Below are 18,546 nucleotides of genomic sequence, written 5' to 3'. Positions count from 1 at the left end.
TCATCCATTCCAAACAACAGTGGGACCTGAATGCTGCGGCCTGATAACCCAAGCTCTGATGACTACATTTAATTACTTTTAATTAATTTAGTTAATAATTGAACTACTAAACATGCCGTTATGTGATGCATATTGTTTCTGTAAATGTTAATATTCGCTTGTAAGTTCTTAAATAGTAGACGATTAAATAATTAAATATTACTAGAACTATGTATGGAGAAGGAAATGGCAAACCACTCCAGTATTCTTGTCTGGAGAATCCCATGGACAGAGGGGCCTGGCGGGCTACAGTCCATGGGGTCGCAAGAGTCGGACATGACTGAGCGACTAAAGAGAGAGAGAGAGAGGAACCATGTAAAGGAACCCTGGCAAGAATGATTTCCTCCATCCAAAGAAAATGCGTAGTCATTTTCCATCAGCCCTTCTCTTTGTGAGTATAAATGTTTCTGGTTAGACTTTCACTTTCACTTTTCACTTTCATGCATTGGAGAAGGAAATGGCAACCCACTCCAGTATTCTTGCCTGGAGAATCTCAGGGACGGGGGAGCCCGGTGGGCTGCCGCCTGTGGGGTCGCACAGAGTCAGACACGACTGAAGTGACTTAGCAGCAGCAGCAGCAGAGTGAACTTATGTTTCAAGTGAACATAAATGTTTCTGGTTAAAATGTGTTATGAAATGCTCCGTATGCTTATACTCTCACAAGTATAAAAAAATTTTTTTAATGAAGTTGTTTTCTTTTGGTTAAATAGATTCTAAAATACAGAAAGTGAGATTCCAGGGAAAGTGCCTACCAAGATCAAGGATAACAGTGCCAAATAAGAGGAAGGACGTATTATATAGAAATGAATGGAGACCACCAGCTGGAGCCCAGACGCCCGTATCTGTAAGTCATGCTAAAGCATTCCTGTTGTTTTCGCAGATGGTCTGTTCTACAGAACTACTTGCGCATGTTCATGAGGTACAAGGTTCACCGGTTTTGTACTTATAATAAAATTCTGTAATTAGCATTAAAGTGGTAGTTCATGGGACAGCTTCTAGTTGTTATATATATATTTAACAATGCTGTATTTTCTTATAGGTATTGTATGTATTAGTTTTTTTTAGTAATTCAATTCCTTTTAATGTCTTTAAATAAATAAAGTTTTTCTATATAGGACAAGTGAGTAGAATAGCAGCAGAAAACTTTCTGCATTCATACTCCTAATTCTGATATTGTATGTAATTGAGGAATTTTTATTATAAAATCATTGATTTTTTTTCCTGAGTTGCTTTATGCCAGTTGTTTGAATCCATTTCATCAGAATGTTGAATCTTTTAGTTTTTGCTAGTGAAATGCTTCTCGCATATAAAATATCTGTTGTATTTTAACTGAAGAATGATATTCTTAAAGAAGGCTCATGGTATAATTACAGGACCATTTGAAGTACATTTCTTAAGTGTTTACTTGCTATCCAGACATTTGATGGCACCCCACTCCAGTACTCTTGCCTGGAAAATCCCATGGACGGAGGAGCCTGGTAGGCTGCAGTCCATGGGGTCGCTGAGGGTCGGACACCACTGAGCAACTTCACTTTCACTTTTCACTTTCATGCACAGGAGAAGGAAATAGCAACCCACTCCAGTATTCTTGCCTGGAGAATCCCAGGGACGGGGGAGCCTGGTGGGCTGCCATCTATAGGGTCGCACAGAGTCGGACAGGACTGAAGCGACTTAGGAGCAGCAGCAGCAGACGTTTTAGCAAATATGTTGGTGTACAGATAGATTTTTGAAACTATTAAATTATTGCCCTTTATTTGATGGAATGTGGCTTAACTTATTAAAGAATTTTGAAAGTATGTTGTAATTTAGAATACTCTGTAGCAAACCTGCAGGAGGCTAAAAAAAAACAAGAATAAACATCTAAAAGATTTGTAGGTGGATGATATTAGGAGAACATATTGCTGGTTCTTCAATCCTATGAAAGCTTCTGCTAATGCAGTGAAATGGGAGGTCTCCGCAGGAACTATCTTGGATGTTGTTATTACCGTTTGGGATTTTACAGAAAATCCTAAAGAAGCTGTTTTTTCCTTCCAATACTTTTCTGTCTTTCTAGCCATTTTTCAACTAACTAGTAGTACCTTCTTTTGGGTTGTACATAGGTAAACATTATAAAACTAAGAAAACAACTTGACACTTTAAAATTAAAATAAATGTTTAATTTGTATTTAGACTGATTAGCCAGATTTTACACATTTACTTTAATATTTGAATAGGATTATGTGAATGTGCCATTTTTGTAAGTTAAAGATGGTCAAATATCTATAATTTCATATTTAATCTAACATATATATTGTGTGTGTGCTCAGTCGTGTCCAAATCTTTGCAACCCCACGGACTGTAGCTCACCAGGCTCCTCCATCCATGGGATTCTCCAGGCAAGAATACTGGAGTGAGTTGCCATTTCCCCCTCCAGGGGCTCTTCCTGTGTATATGAACAACAACAAATAAGTTTATGAAAAACAGGAAATAATAACACAGTTTAGTTTCATATCTTGGGTTGGATAGATAATCGCTAGGTATTTTTGATATACTAGCCATGAAGTACACGTGACTCATAATCTCACCTGAGCAAAATTATTAACTGTGGTGCTGCAGGCCTTTGGCTTCTAAAACATTTTTCAGTTCTAGGATTTGGGGATTGTAAGATTACTGAAAAACGAGTCTAGAGCAAGAACAACAAGATAACTTCTATGCCTTGTCTTAGCTGTGGTCACTACCAAACAGTCAGTTATTATAGATTTTAATCCTGTATTAAAAAATAAAACTCTCTTCCTTTTAATCCCTCAGGTAAAAATGGTAGAAAGGCCCAAACTTGCTGCAGCGTGTGGACATTATCATCATTTTTATGCTCAACTTGACTTGTTGAGGGAGAGAGCGCATGGACCAAATTACCACCATGTTCCTCAAAAAGATTGCAGAGATGAGGAGAGTTATGATCAGGAAGAAAGCCACAGTCCACCTCCAAGTCAATGGTAATGTCATAGTCTAACTTAAACTTTCATCCTCTGAATATATCTTGCTATATCAGCATTTATTTTGAAGTCTGTCCAAATTCTCCTAAAACATCCAGGAGGAATCTCCAGACTGTTCATTTAAAATACTTAATTCACTGTTCCCTTGACACTTTTTCATCTCAAGTTTGATGTAACTAGTCTTATTCATGTTGCCATTTGACTGTGGGCACAGATTCATACTCTTGAAATTTTCATATTGTTTTCTTCTTTCTGGTAATGCCGGAGACCTGGTTCGATCCCTGGGTTGGGAAAATCCCCTGGAGACGGGAACAGCCACCTACTCCAGTATTCTGACCTGGAGAATCCCATGGTTGTATGGTCCATGGGGTCGGAAAGTGTTGAACATGACTGAGCGACTTTCACTTTTCACTTTGAACTCAGAATGTCACAGTTGATTTGTGAATCTCATCATGAAGCTGAAAATCCACTTGTCAAATTGCTGCCTATAACAAGTTAAAATTTCTACTCAAGCTGAACATTTCTATTTCCTAAGGCTTGCTGAATACCTTCAGAGGAAATGTGAAGCTCAACAATATAAGTTGAAAGTGGAAAAGCAATTGGTAAGTAAAAACCAAATATAAGAGGCCATCAGAAATTTCTAACGCTTTCTCTGTTCTCAAATATTCATGGTTCCTTAAGTTGAAGTTCATTCCACGTAGAAGATTAAGACTAGTTTTTAACAGCTAAAGAAGAATATTGGGAATAGGCTTCAGTTAGGGTCTGAGAAGCCTAGTCCCTTCCCTGGCTCCATCACTTGATGTGTGACGTTAGGCAGAACATGCAGCCTCTCTGAGCTTCAGTATCTTTCTCTATAAAAACTGTAGATAAGCTTCAAGGTCCCCTTCAGTGCTGCTTTTCTTTGATTCTAGTTTATTAGAATTCTACACATTTTTAAAAAGGGATTATCGTATTTGATTTGAAATGAAAGTTAAACTATACCCTTAAGTATAGTGTCAAAATGCTGGGGCTGAGTGAAACTGGATATACATCCTGTTTGCATTGCTCTTACTTTGAGCTGCTCAAAAGCTTTAGTTCTCTTCCCCTATCTAACCCCAAGCTCCAGGGGTTGCTGAACTTTTATAGATTTTTGATTCCACAATTACAGTTTGCCAGTTCAGAAAACAAATCTAGGTGTCTTCCAGGGTAACATAAAATATTGATTGCTTAGAATAAACAATACCAATGGTTTTATTCATTTACTTTTTTAAAAGTTTCATGCTTAATCTAAGAAAATTCTGCTCACTATAGAAAAAAAACAATATAATTATTATCAAATAGTGAGATTGATAATATAATTATTGTTTAAAGGATGAAGTGCAGGTCAAGTCATAAGACGGTTCCAGAATGCAAATACACTTGATAAATTACTTTATTCCAATAACAGGGCCTTCGTCCGTCTTCTGCTGAGCCAAATGACAACCAGAGACAAAAGCTAAGAAGCGATGGGGAAGGACCTAGATTCTGGGGGCTGCAGTTCAGGAGAAATGAAATGAAGGAGCAGGTTAGGAACTGTCTGCTTCCAAGGGCTGCCGCTGTATTTCTCTCGTTGTCTTTGTACTGTAATACTGTGTTGCTTTGGGGAGGGTGCAGCAACCCACTCTGGTATTAATATTCTTGCTTGGAAAAGCCCATGGACAGAGGAGCCTGGGGGGCTACAGCCCATAGGGTCGCACAACTGAAGCAACTTAGCACGTACACACGCCGGGTATTATTGTTTTTAGCATCTATGGTGCACCTGAGAGAGCTCACTATACAAACACTTGCTGGATACACGGTGTGATGCACCAGGCTGAGGGCTCAGGGGAGACAGAGACGTGTATTTCACCTTCTCAGAGAGTGCAGTGTAGCTGAGTTCATAGGGCTTTTTACCTCGGATTGATCAAGTAACTGTCCATCCTGAACATTTTTGAAATTTGTATTAGTTCCCTCAGGCTGCTGTACAACACGCTGGGCAGTTTGAAGCAACAGAAATTTACTGTCTCAAATTTTCTGGAGGCTTGAAGTCCAAAGTCAAGATGTCAGCAGGGCCATGCTCCCTCTGAACTCTGGAGAGGAGTACCTCTTTGCCTTTTTCTGGCTTTTGGTAGTTGGTCTGTGATGCTCAGATATCCTCACTTGCAGTGACCCAACTCAGTCTCTGCCACTGGACGTGTGACCAGTGACCATCCTCCTCATGTGACCATCTTCGTCTTCTTTTTTTTTTAAAAGAGTCTGCTTATTTTTTTTTTAATTTATTATTATTATTTTTTATTTTTGGCCACACCATGTGGTGTGGGGCCCTTCGTTCCCTGGCCAGCGATCAAACCCGAGTCCTCAGCATGAGAAGTGTGCAGTGTTAACCACTAGACTGCCAGAGAAGTCCCTGGCCATCTTCTTAACAGGACAGCCGCTGTATGCATTAGGGACCCACTCTGCCCCAGTTGTGAACACATCTTAGCTTAACTATTCACCTCTACAATGACACTGTCTCCAAATATGATCTCATTCTGAGGTCCTGGGGCTTAGGACTCCAGCGTATCTGTTTTGGGGCACAAAACTCAGCCTATCACAGGATTATATGTAGAGACATTGTATGTCAGTAACATATTTGGGGTTATATACACAAAAGAGATTGTTCCAAGAGACCTTATCCTCACTGGTGGAAGTACCCCAGGCAAAGTATAAGGCAGATTATCATTTTGGGGAGCACTGACTTTTCCCTTACTACGTATCACACGTTTCTAAAATCATAACGTGTCTTGGGGATGTCCCTGGCTGTCCAGTGGTTAGCACTCCATGCTTCCAATGCAGGGGCTGTGGGTTCGATCCTTGGTCAGGGAACTAAGATGCCACGTGCCGTGAGGCATAGCCAAAAACAAAAAATAAAATAAAAATAAAATCATAGGCTGTCTAGGAGTATTCTGTCAAGTTGTTCGCAAACATTTAACATTTCCGAATTGGGGTTGCTTTCCAGGAATATTGGAAGCAGTTAGAGGAAATACGCCAACAGTATCACCATGACATGAAGGAAATTAGAAAGAAGATGGGGTGTGAAGTGGAGGTAGGTAAATTCATTCTTCTAAAGGAAATGTTGAGGGACTGCCCTGGCAGTCCAGTGGTTAAGACTTCTTTTTCTAATGCAGGGGGTGTGGGTTCAATCCCTGGTCGGGGAACTTAGATCCCACATGCCTCGTGGCCAAAAAACCAAAGCATAAAACAGAAACAATATTGTAATGAATTCAATAAAGACTTTAAAAATGACCCACATTAAAAACAAAATGTTTAAAAAACGGGAACAAAATGTTGCTCTATTGATTCAGAGCTAACTAAACTGAGCAGATATTAACAGTAATGATCTTTTAAAAAAATAATTTTAGATATTTAACTATATTTGACCGTGCTGGATCTTTGTTGCTGTGCGGGTTTTTCCTAGTTGTGGTGAGCAGGGGCTCCTCTCCATTACCTGCTCGGCTGCTCTGCAGAGCTCAGGCTCTAGGGCATGTGGGCTTCAGTCACTGTGTGTGTGGACTTAGTAATTGCAGTTCCCAGAGTCTAGAGTACAGGCTGATTAACTGTGGCCCATGGGAGTAATGATCTTCTCATCAACAAGATAAACTGTATCATGCAAACTTTTTTTTTTAATAGGAAAACTGTCAGATGTAATGGAAGCCCCACTTTAATATGGTTTACTTGAGGCTTCACAAGGTGATGGGGCTGAGAGTCTCAGTGAAGAGTGCCTATTATTAAATATGGTTGATTGTGTTCCCTGTGAGTCAGTCAATAAGTATTGACCAAGCAGGTATTTTATTCCAGAACCGGATTAGACACAGTGCCGGGAGCCAGCACACGAGATCCCACCCATAACAAGGTCATAAGGAGAAGACCTGACAAGCAGGCAGATCAGGACTCCAGGGATTTTGAAAAGCTGCCCCAGGCGCTCGTCTTAAAGATGATATCTATCTTTCTGATGCTTGCTGTACTAGACTGCTCCCTAATTTCTGTGACACAGGCAGAAGGCCTTCCCCAATCTCTTTCCAAACAAAATCAACTTTAATCAATATGTCCCCCGGACGGTGGCATCCTATAAGATTATCCAGGATGAGAAGAGTATTTCAATCTAAACCCTTTTTTGCTAGCATTTTAGTTTGATTGACAAATGTGTTTATGCCCTTAGTACTAATGCCCATGACTGTTCACAACACCTTAATCATAAACAGCATAAAGAACCTGAACACACAAAAGGCCCTAATAGGCACAGAGCCCTTCGGGGGGTGAGGAAGCCCTATTAGAGAACATAAAAAATATTATTCTATAGAGTTGTTACTGGATCAATGCTTGCTTGCTGTGCTCTTAATGTGCTGAGGTTGTACAATAAAAACTATGGTTAATATAGTTAGGAATTTAGAAAATAAGAGTTTAGCCCTAGTGTGAAAACAATAAGACAATTGTTAATTTTAGCCAAGAGTATAAATTTAGATGGTGACTTCTGCAAAAGAATTGACCTTTCTGTTACGTGCTGCACCTTTACCCTATGAGACTGCAACTTTTCTGCTTTTTGTTAAGCTCAAGGCAAATGGAACAATAAAGAATAAGTAACAGGAAACTGGTTTTACATTCACCTGGCCTGCAGGAAAGAATGTCAGTAGGCCTTAGGGCCAGAAGATAATGTACATAAAATAAGACCCTTGTAAACAAAGAAGCTGGAGAAGGCAATGGCATCCCACTCCAGTACTCTTGCCTGGAAAATCCAATGGACGGAGGAGCCTGGTTGGCTGCAGTCCATGGCGTCGCTAGAGTCGGACATGACTGAGGGATTTCACTTTCACTTTTCACTTTCATGCATTGGAGAAGGAAATGGCAACCCACTCCAGTGTTCTTGCCTGGAGAATCCCAGGGACGGGGAAGCCTGGTGGGCTGCTGTCTGTGGGGTCGCACAGAGTCGGACACGACTGAAGCGACTTAGCAGCAGCAGCAGCAAACCAAGAAGTATGCAGAAAACATCCTGGGTGTCGTAAAGGGCAAACTGATGTAATGTTAAACTAACTTTTGCTTGGTCATCCTTAACGTGCAAACTCAACTGTCTTGGCGAGAGAGAGACAGAGAGACCAAGCTCGGGTATGAAGCAGGGTCTGCCACTTTATCCTCTTTATACCCTGAGTTTGCACGTTAGGGATGAGTGACTGAGTGACTAACACACACAACACACAAATACGCAACTGATTCTAAACCCTGTACCCTTTCTAGCATAGACACTTCTACCCAGAAACAGTTGTAAAGATAAGACACCCACGTGTGAAGCAGTGATGGGGTAACTGAATCTGGTTAAGCCCTGTGAGTGCATGGGAGTAAACATGAGTGGGATGAGCTGGTGGAGGAATTTTCTGGAAGAAGAGAGATGGGGCCCAAACTGGGCCTGAGAAGCAGAGTGGAGTTTGGAGAGTCAGAGCTAAGGAGGAGGGCATCTGAAGGAACCACACAAAGCTTCAGGCCTGGGTGCCGTGGGAGGGGCAGGCTGGACGTGCTTATCACCAGAGCAGTGCATCCGTGCTAAGTCGCTCAGTCGTGTCTGACTCGTTGCGATCCTATGGATTGTAGCCCTCTAGGCTCTTGTCCATGGGATTCTCCAGGCAAGAATACTGGAGTGGGTTGCCATGCCCTCCTCCAGGGGATCTTCCCGACCCAGGGATCAAACCCCCATCTCTTACCTCTTCTACCTGCAGTGGCAGGTGGGTTCTTTACCACTAGTGCCACCTGGGAAGCCCAGAGCAGTGGTTTGGTTAATGGTGGTGAGCCTTGTGTTATCCTCAGCCCTGTTTTTTAAGGCAGGTCTGGGATGGGAAGCCTGCATGCAGGAAAGATGGACAGCAGACTTTTCTAGAGAGGCCAGGAAAGGAGCCCCTGGGGGAAACGGAAGGTCACATAGGACAGAGGCCATAAGGGAGTTCTCTCCAGCCACACCCCCAGATCCTCCCCGGGCCATTGTCCTCACGAGACCCCATTCAGGTCCAGCAGCTGAGGGTCAGCAAGTGGCCTTCAGAACCAATGCAGAACCAACCTTGTTGATTGTGTATAATTTATGTTGAAGGAGGACTCAAAAATGAGCTGGAAAACCTACTTGGTGAAGAAGAGTGACCTGCCCATCCCCCATGAAGCATCTGAGGAAGAAGCACCTGTGCAGGTGATGGTTATTGTTAGACAATGCTGTGTTTTCCAGTGAGTCTGCTCCAGCCTGGTGTTCCCATCCCTCCTTGTGCAGTAGAACCACATGGGAAAGTTTAAAAAACTCAATCAGGACCCTCTCTGGTGGTCCAGTTGTTAAGACTCCAATGCAGGAGCGTGGGTTCCATCCCTGGTTGGGGAACTAAGATCTGGCACGTTGCATGGGGTGCTGCTCCACAAAAAAACAAACAAAAAAAAACAGAGCAATCAATCAATCAATCAATCAATAAAACACCTGGATTCCATCCCAAATGGTCTGGGGTGGGACCCAGGCATCTTGCTGTCAAGAGCTAGCTGGTGAGCTCGTGCAGCCAAGTTTGAGAACTGCTTCCGGGGTGGAAGAAATTTCTGTTGTCCGATGGTGTTTGAATCTGAGTCTCAAAGACACCTCTCAATAAATCTCATGGTTAGTTTATCTTCAAACTTACTTTTTTGGCATTAATAGGGCAATGGCGCCCCACTCCAGTACTCTTGCCTGGAAAATCCCATGGACGGAGGAGCCTGGAAGGCTGCAGTCCATGGGGTCGCTGAGGGTCGGACACCACTGAGCGACTTCACTTTAACTTCTCACTTTCATGCATTGGAGAAGGCAATGGCACCCCACTCCAGTGTTCTTGCCTGGAGAATCCCAGGGACCGGGGAGCCTGGTGGGCTGCCGTCTGTGGGGTCGCACAGAGTCGGACACGACTGAAGCGACTTAGCATAGCATAAGGAACTGTGCAGAACTGAATGATCAAATGGCTCACAAAGGACTTCTTTTTTCCTCTGGGAGGTCTTTCCCCTTCATCCTCAATGAGGTGCCCCAAGGGCTTGATTGAGGGCAGGTGAGAGGAAGCCATGTTGAGTGAAGTGAAGCCTGAACAGCCTCCTTGAGTGTTTGTTTTTGTGAAAACCTGGGGACCTTCACAAGAGGCAGTGCTCAGAGCGCTAAAGTGGACTGAGCTTGAATTTTCTACCCAGTGCGGTGAATGGGGCTTCAGGGTCTAATAATGTTTGGCACGAATTTGAACCCTGGGTCGGGAAGATCCCTTTGGAGGCGGATGTAGCAACCCACTGCAGTCTTCTTGCCTGGAGAATCCCACGGACAGAGGAGCCTGGGCTACAGTCCATAGGGTCGCAAAGAGTCGGACACAACTGAAGTGACTTAGCATGCACACACAAAGGGAAATAAGCTAAATATGACACTTCTCATGCAACTGAGACAATCAGACTACACAGTCAAATCAGACAACCAACCTCGCAAACATAAGTAAGAGAGCAGAAGTCAGAGTCTTGTTTCAGAGTGTATAATATTGCAAGGCAGGAAAACACCCTTCCCAGGGTTGCGGGGCAATCAGCCAATAACAATTCAAACTGATAGATGTGAAGTACATACAAAGGGTGTGGTCCACAGATGAGGCAGTAATTAACATCTATGTGTAGGTATGTGTTAGTCGTTTAGTTGTATCCAACTCTTTGCAACCCTATGGACTGTAGCCCACCAGCCTCCTCTGTCCATGGGGATCCTCCAGGCAGGAATACTGGAGTGGGTTGCTATTCCTTTCTCCAGGGGAATATATATATATAAACACATGGAGACTCATAAATTTCTGGCTTGCAAGGAATAGTACAGTTTACCAAGATGTGGAAGAGAAGGGAGCAAGCTTGTATGTCAGGGGTGGGCCCTAAGAGCTCTGCTTTGGCTGTGTTGAGTCAGGAAGATCTGAGAGACCACATCCCTGCTTCAGGTCTCTGCCCCACTGTTCCCTCCACCTGGAACATGCTTTCCACAGACCATCCTTAGCCAGGGTCCAACACCATTCCAGAGCTTCAGTCAAATGCCAGGTAGGCTTTTCCTACATTACTGTCCTGCTCTACTCACTTTCTGAGCTATTACTCTGACCTTCTTTTCTTTATAGCACTTAACACCTTCTGAAATGACATCATTGCTTTGCTGACTCATTTACCAGTAAAATGTAAGCTGTGTGTCAGTAGGGATGTTCACGTTCTGCACCATCCCATTGTGCAGGGAGTGTCTGGTCCACGGTGGGCGCTCTATATGAGATTGTGGGGTGAATGTTAAAGTGAGGATGGTACCAAGTAGGCAGCTGAATTGAAAGACAATTCTTAAAGACACGTTTAAGAGTCATTGCATAAAGATCACATTTAAATCCCTGGAAATTACTGAGACCTCCGGGTATTGTGGAGAAGGAAAAGGCAACCCACTCCGGTATTCTTGCCTGGAGAATCCCATGGACAGAGGAGCCTGGTGGGCTACAGTCCATGGGGTCGCAAGAGTCAGACTCGACTGAGTGGCTAAACCACCACCATCCGTGTACTGAAGAAGAGAACGGCAGAGGGCCCAGCACTGAACCCCAAGAAAGCTCAGGATCTAAAGTTCACCTCTTGACCATTCTTTGGAAATTCTTGTCAGTACTTTTACAGTCTTCTCTTCTCCTTTAAATTACCCATCAATTTTTAGACCCTCCCCTCCTTCCTTTGTGGAGAAGGAAATGGCAACCCACTCCAGTGTTTTTGGCTGGAGAATCCCAGGGATGGGGGAGCCCGGTGGGCTGCCGTCTATGGGGTCGCGCAGAGTCGGACACGACTGAAGCGACTTAGCAGCAGCAGCAGCTCCTTCCTTTGTAGTATCACGAGCTGTGCACTTTTTTGTTTTCCTGATTAAGATCATAAGCTTCTGAAGGAAAGGATCTTATAGTCAAAATTATAATCTCTGTAATTTTTTATTTATTTACTTTTAGTTGCATTGAGTCTTCATTGCTGCTTGAGTGCTCTCTCTAGCTGCAGCAAGCGGGAGCTACTCTTCGCTGAGGTGGGCGGGCTTCTCATCGCGGTGGCTTCTCTTGCCACAGAGCACAGGCTCTGGGCCTCGGGTCTCAGTAGCTGTGGCACTCTGGCTTAGTTGCTGCAAAGCCTGTGGGATCTTTCCAGACCAGGGATCGAACTCATGTCCCCTACATTGGCAGGCGGATTCTTATCCCCTGTGTCACCAGGAAGTCCCCAAATTACACTCTTGAATTAGATTAGGTTGTATGGGACTGAAGTGATAAATATTGTCACACCATAGAGTTGCAATACTGGTGTTAAATGCATTAATATTTCAAGTTAATGGACCTTGTGGCCAAGCTTTTAGTGGTCTATCATTAACTTTCCTTTGCAAAATGCATGCTTTTATTCTCAAAACAACCGTCAGATTCATTCAAGAAATCAAATAATGTAAATAGACCCTGCTGTGAATTCGGCAATTGTGAAAATATAATTGTTTGATCAATAGTAAATGCTAGATTTTATTTTTTCTCTAAGTTTCAGGATATCGAAAGAGACTTAAAACAAATTAAACCTCAGATCATAAAGGAAAGTAAAAGTTTGGAACAAAAACATAAAGCGCAGGTAATAAACATTTTGTCTTAAATTGTTGTATTAAAATTCTGGCTGGGTCTCTGCAGCTTGTAATCCAGTCACCTACAGGATTTCACCCGCTACTATTTTATGGAATTGCCTTATTTTGTGATGTTAGACTAATGGTTTTAAGTATCTGTAATGTCAAATTGGGAGTTGTAATTTTAAGGTTGTCCTTACTAAGATTTTTTCTTGCTTTCTTCTAGAGAGGGGTAAAATTTGAAATTAATTTAAATGAATGTATTTCTGATGAAGACACCCTCCAAGAGGAAGAGGTATGCCATCAAGTTAAATTTCTATTAGTAGAGATGAGAGACTAAGTGTCTCAGTGGCGTGTTTCATGAAGTTTTCCCGTAGAGGGTAGGGAAAATTTTCTAAACACTTCCTAGAAGGGTCTCTAGTGTTCAGACAAGTCTTCCAGAATACTTAACCTTCTATTCTTTTTAAAATTGAGATTATTCATATAAATGGATTCGTCCATTTTACTTTGCTATTATAAAGAAGATATTTTCCTCCCAACAGTAACTTTTAAATTATAGCCAGATTAAAGTAGAAGATATAATATTAATATATAGTCAACAACTAATAAACTCACCTAAAATAAATGAGCATGTATATTTAAGTTGAATAATCAACAAGAACCTACTGTATAGCACAGGAAACCCTGCTCAATATTCTGTAAGAACCTAGTTAGAAATTGAAAAAGAATAGATAACATTTATATGTATAATTCTTTTTCAATTTCTAACTAGGTTCTTACAGAAACTTTGCTATGCATTTGAAATTAATAGAACATTGTTAATCAACTATACTCTAATATGAAATAAAAAATTTAAAAAACAAAAATAAATAAGTGAGCTGGTATCTTGAAACCATGCACATTTATTTTGGACATTGATTAGTTAGTGATAACTTTGTACTGGTCTTTGGGTAGGTCTCAGTTATGTACTAGGGATCTCATTGAAACAGCAATAATTGCACAAATACAGTAAACTCAAACCTCATTTTATGACTTGATTTCAGCATCTTTTTTTAATCCCATTTTTTACTAAAGCTGCTAACCAATATGAAAATTAACTGATTTGTGTTTCCATTTCACTTTTCCAAACTGGCCTTTTAAATTATCAAAGGTTAAGTATGAATGTGTATATCTCTATGTATATTCATTACATACTCAATTTCTTTCATTTTTTTATTAGCTTAAAAATTCTTAAATGTTATCATTTCTTTCAGATTTGTGTGTTTGTGTGTGTGGTGAAGGTCCATTGTTTTAAAAAAACAGACTTCACGTTTTAGAGCAGTTTTAGTTTCATGGTAAAATTGAGCAGAAGGTACAGAGATTTCCCATATAGCTCCTGCCACACACACGCACACAGCCTTCCCTCCCATCAGCACCTCCCACCAGAGTGGAACATCCATGGCAAATTAGCTGCCACATGATCAGCGCTCATCTCTGTTGACAAGGAGAAGAAATGGACAGATACATTCCTGTTTCTACCTTGTTCCAACATAGTCCCAGCTTAAAACCCTGTCGATTCATGTAATAAACACATGTCGAATACTCATTGCATACTGATGAACCTACACTGGTCCATACTAATCACCCAAAGTCCATATGTTATGCTAGGATTCACTCATTCTGTGGGTTTTGACAAGTGTAGAATGACATCATTATAGAACCATTGAAAAAGAATAGATACATTTATATGTATAACTGAAAGAAATTGAAAAAGAATAGATACATCTATATGTATAACTGAGTCACTTTGCTACGCATTTGAAACTGATAGAACATTGTTAATCAACTATACTCCAATATGAAATAAAAGGTTTTAAAAATAAAATAAAAATAAATAATAGTTTTTAAATTTTAGAATAAAATTATAGAATCATACAGAGCATTTAGAATCATACAGAGTATTTTCACTGCCTTAAAAATCCTCTGTGCTCCACTAAGTTTTGAGATTTTACCAGCATTTTGCTACATAAAGACTTCAGTGGAGTGTTGGTAGTTAGTACTCACCTCTAACTGCTAGGCTGTAAGTGTCCTGGAGCTGTGAGTACCAGAGGGATTAGCTCTGGGGACCCAGAGTCTGAGTTGGAAGCTGAGGACCCGTCCCTCCAGTGCTTCTGTGAAATGAGGTGCTGAAATTGGCTTCCCTGATGGCTCTGATGGTAAAGAACCTGCTTGAAATGCAGGAGACCAGGGTTCGATCCCTGGGTCGGGAAGATCTCCTGGAGGAGTGGCGGCAACCCACTCCAGTATTCTTGCCTGGAGAATCCCATGGTCAGAGGAGCCTGGCAGGCTATTGTCCATGGGACTGCAGAGAGTCAGACATGACTGAGTGACTAACATTTTCAAAGTTGGGCTTCTAGAAAAATGAATGGAGTCCCAAAAGTTTTATGTACCCATTTGTTCATCCTTTGTTCTTCTTTTCTGTGATATGCTTGAAACAGAGTGATCGTCTTAATATTAATAATGGAATGTCAGGAGCAGTTTTAGGGACCTGACTGGCAATGGCCGAGCTTCAGGCAGGGCGTGGATGACCTCATCTTTAGAGTCCCGTAGCATGGAACAGTAGGGGGATAAGATAGAAGACAGGACGTCTGCATCAAGTTAGCTGCCACATGGCCAGTGCTCATCACTGTTGACAAGGAGAAGAAATGGACAGACACATTCCTGTTTCTACCTTGTTCCAAAAGAGTTCCAGCTTTAAAAGCCTATTGATTCATGTAATAAACATATACTGAATACTCGTTGCATTATCTCGGTAAATGCTACTACTGGGAATACAGAATAATTTTTAAACTTTTCCCCCCAAATGTGGCTTATTTCTCATGAAACACTGTGGAATTGCTTTAGGCAGTGGATATACTGAATGAAACTTTGACCTCTGAGGATGGCATGAAGTTCATGGAATATAAATGTATGAAGGATGGCATGAAGTTCATGGAATATAAATGTATGAAGGGGCAGGAAGATTATACAGACAAAGCATTTGAAGAACTCTGTTGCCCAGAAGCAGGTATGTGTCCCTTGAAGGCTACAGATGAGAAGGTAGTGTTTTATTGACAACCCATCTCGTATGCTCTCCTCACTCATCTCCTGTGACCTGACTGTCCCCTGCCCCTCACCGCTCCCTGAGCTGGGCAGAATCTGGCCTGACTCCACCCGCCGCAGAGATCACAGGCCCCAGAGATCCGCCTCCTCTCTGCTCCTGCCTGCTTCCGGGGCATTTTCAGCTACTCCCTCAGCTTCCACTCCTCCACCAGCAGCTCCACGCTCATCTGGCTTTCTCAGGATCTCCTAGATGGCTCCATGGATGAGTCCCATTGTCATCTCAAACTCAGTGTGTGTACGATCGATCTTCTGAGCCCTTTCTTCCCAGGGAGTCTTTATTTTGGGCGATGCCCTCACCAGGCTGACGGTCCTGCTGTTATGCCTGGGGTGGGTTCTACTCTGAGATGACCCTGAGTCTCCCTCCTCCTCCTCCATTCTGTCTGCCCTGTCTGGTCTCAGCCATGTATGTAGTAGGAAGTGCGTGGGCTTTGGAGACAGAGTTCCAATCCCAGCTGGTATTGCTGCTTTTTGATGGTGCAGCCTTTCACATGTTACTTCAAATCTCTGAATCTCAGGCACTTCCCTGGTAGGCTAGTGGTTAAGACTCCACACTCCCAATGCAGGGCCCACAGAGTTCTATCCCTGGTAGGGGAACTAAGATCTCACATGCTGTGTGGCCAAAAAAAAAAAAAAATCTCTGAACCTCAGTTTCCCGTTAGGAATGAGGATACTAATGCTTGCCACACAGACTTATTGCAAAGACTAACGTGAAAATGGACATATTAGGTGCTTAATTTAATAGATGCGATTTCCCTAATTTTCCCTTTCCCTTCCCCTCACTCATAGGAGAGCTGCTTTAGTCTCCTATGCACCCACCTTTTCTCTAGTCTTTCCCTTTCATTCTGTAAATATTGCTATAGTCATCTTGTCATATTATTATCCTACTCAAATTTTTAAAATTAATTTTTGCTGGAGTATTGTTGCATTACAGTGGTGTGTTAGTTTCTACTGTGCAGCAAGGCGAATCAGCTCTATGTACACGTATACCCCCTCTTTTTTGGATTTCCTTCCCATTTCGGTCACCACAGAGCACTGAGTAGAGTTCCCTGTGCTGAATCGAATAAAGATTTTTTTTCCAGGTGGAAATGAGGCATTATCAAAATGAAATATGAGTAGAGTTCCCTGCTCAAATTTTGTTTTGATAATGCCCATAAGATACAGTTCATTGCACAAAGTAACACATGTTACGCTGCATCGCGTGATCCCGCTCGATCACCCCCCTCTCTTCTTGCACTGATGATGGGATCCACACAGCCTGTTGGAACCGCATCTTCTCTTGCAGCTATGTGAGCATTTACACAGCCTGACTCAGCTCAGTTTCCTCTTCCTAGAATAATACACGTTGCCTCACTTCCACCTGGAAAAATCTGTATTCAATTCAGCAGAGAATCCCCAGCTTCTGCCAGACTGCTAGGTGGAAGGGACCTCAGAGATGAGTGACACCTGACTCTGCCTTCACAATCATAAAACTGTCATGAACCAGTGAAAGGCGGCACAAAACCTGCTTTTTGAGCCCCAGTACTAATCATTAGTTTGATACTGAAAATGGACTCAATTTAAACTGGGTTCCTGTAATTATTATTCAGGCTGAACAATCCCCCATGTGTTTCTTGACCTCTGTCTTTCTCTTGTGAATTATGTGCTCATATCCTTTATCTATGTCATTTTTTTAATTTATAAGACTCATTTAAGTAGAACCTTTGCCTGAAATACCTATTGCAAATATTTTCCCCAGTTGGTCTTTAGATCTCATTGACAGTATCAATAGCAGATATGTGTGTGAGTGTATATGTGTGTGTACTTATAACTTGGGAATAAACTCCATAAGAATCATGCAGAGCAAATGAAGGAAACCATAAAACCTTACTGAGGGAGTTAAAGACTGTTTGAATAAATGTAGAGAAAAGAGTCCGACACAACTGGGCAACTGAACAACAACAGTACTGTTATATATTAGAAATATTCATTCCAAATAAATATGTGGATTTGGGGCAATTTCAATCAAAAGCACAATAGGAGTTTTTTTCTGGTGTAAAGAGATCTTGGCAGATTGTGGAATCTTGGAGAGCCTTTTTTAAAAATATGTATTTATTTATGGCTGTGTCGGGTCTTACATGTAGTGCTTGAGCTGAGTACTTGCAGCTTGAGGGCTTAGTTGCCCCATGGCATGTGGGATCTTAATTCCTCAAACAGGGCTCATACCCCTGTCCCTTGCATTGGAAGGCAGATTCTTAACCACTGAACCACCAGGGAAGTCCCTTGGAGATTCTTAACTAGCCAAAAAAATCTAGAAAAGAAGAGCAGTGAGTGGTACTTGTCTTCCAAATATCAAACTATATTATATAAATTACAGTGATTAAAACAATATGATACTAGCAGCAAAATTTTTTAAAAATTAGTGAAAAAAGACAAAGTTTAGAAACAAACTCTAGTATGTATTATAATTTAGCATATGCTAAAAGTCACATCGTGTTAATGGGAATTAAATAAATGAATTAAATAAAAATTAAATAAATGCTCTAGAACTAATTGGTTACTAATTTGGGGGGAAATTATGAAATCAGACGCTAGATAATGATACAGCAAAACAAATTCCAAGCTAAAATCAAAGGGTTTATATGTTAAAAGTGAAACTGTATGTTATAAAATAAAGTGAAAGAAAATATGAGTATTTTTCAAATAGGGAAGAATTCGCTATTCAAAATACATAGGAAAAAAAATCACAGAATAAATTAGTAATAGATTCAACTTTAACAATGAAAGGCTTTGGTAAAG

The 18,546-nt window shown here is 41.5% G+C and overlaps 2 protein-coding genes across 2 annotated transcripts in view; both read left to right on the top strand.

Annotated features, from left to right (window-relative positions):
• Window positions 1-6,038, top strand: part of SLC25A15 (solute carrier family 25 member 15) — a 297,070-nt gene extending 291,032 nt beyond the window's left edge. Inside the window, exon 8 of the transcript XR_008200335.1 lies at window positions 6,028-6,038. The gene's annotated coding sequence lies outside the window, so the exon portion shown is untranslated. The remainder of the gene's footprint in view (window positions 1-6,027) is intronic.
• Window positions 1-18,546, top strand: part of NEK5 (NIMA related kinase 5) — a 56,420-nt gene that overhangs the window by 27,427 nt on the left and 10,447 nt on the right. The window contains exons 10-18 of the mRNA XM_052650228.1: window positions 750-883; window positions 2,827-3,011; window positions 3,547-3,613; window positions 4,438-4,554; window positions 6,007-6,093; window positions 9,118-9,210; window positions 12,561-12,641; window positions 12,857-12,925; window positions 15,514-15,676. Of these exons, the coding sequence (XP_052506188.1) occupies window positions 750-883; window positions 2,827-3,011; window positions 3,547-3,613; window positions 4,438-4,554; window positions 6,007-6,093; window positions 9,118-9,210; window positions 12,561-12,641; window positions 12,857-12,925; window positions 15,514-15,676 (996 nt within the window). The remainder of the gene's footprint in view (window positions 1-749; window positions 884-2,826; window positions 3,012-3,546; window positions 3,614-4,437; window positions 4,555-6,006; window positions 6,094-9,117; window positions 9,211-12,560; window positions 12,642-12,856; window positions 12,926-15,513; window positions 15,677-18,546) is intronic.

The sequence above is a fragment of the Budorcas taxicolor genome, chromosome 12 (genome assembly GCF_023091745.1).
Source record: "Budorcas taxicolor isolate Tak-1 chromosome 12, Takin1.1, whole genome shotgun sequence".
Taxonomy (NCBI): domain Eukaryota; kingdom Metazoa; phylum Chordata; class Mammalia; order Artiodactyla; family Bovidae; genus Budorcas; species Budorcas taxicolor.
This window is presented reverse-complemented; position numbering and strand designations above follow the sequence as displayed.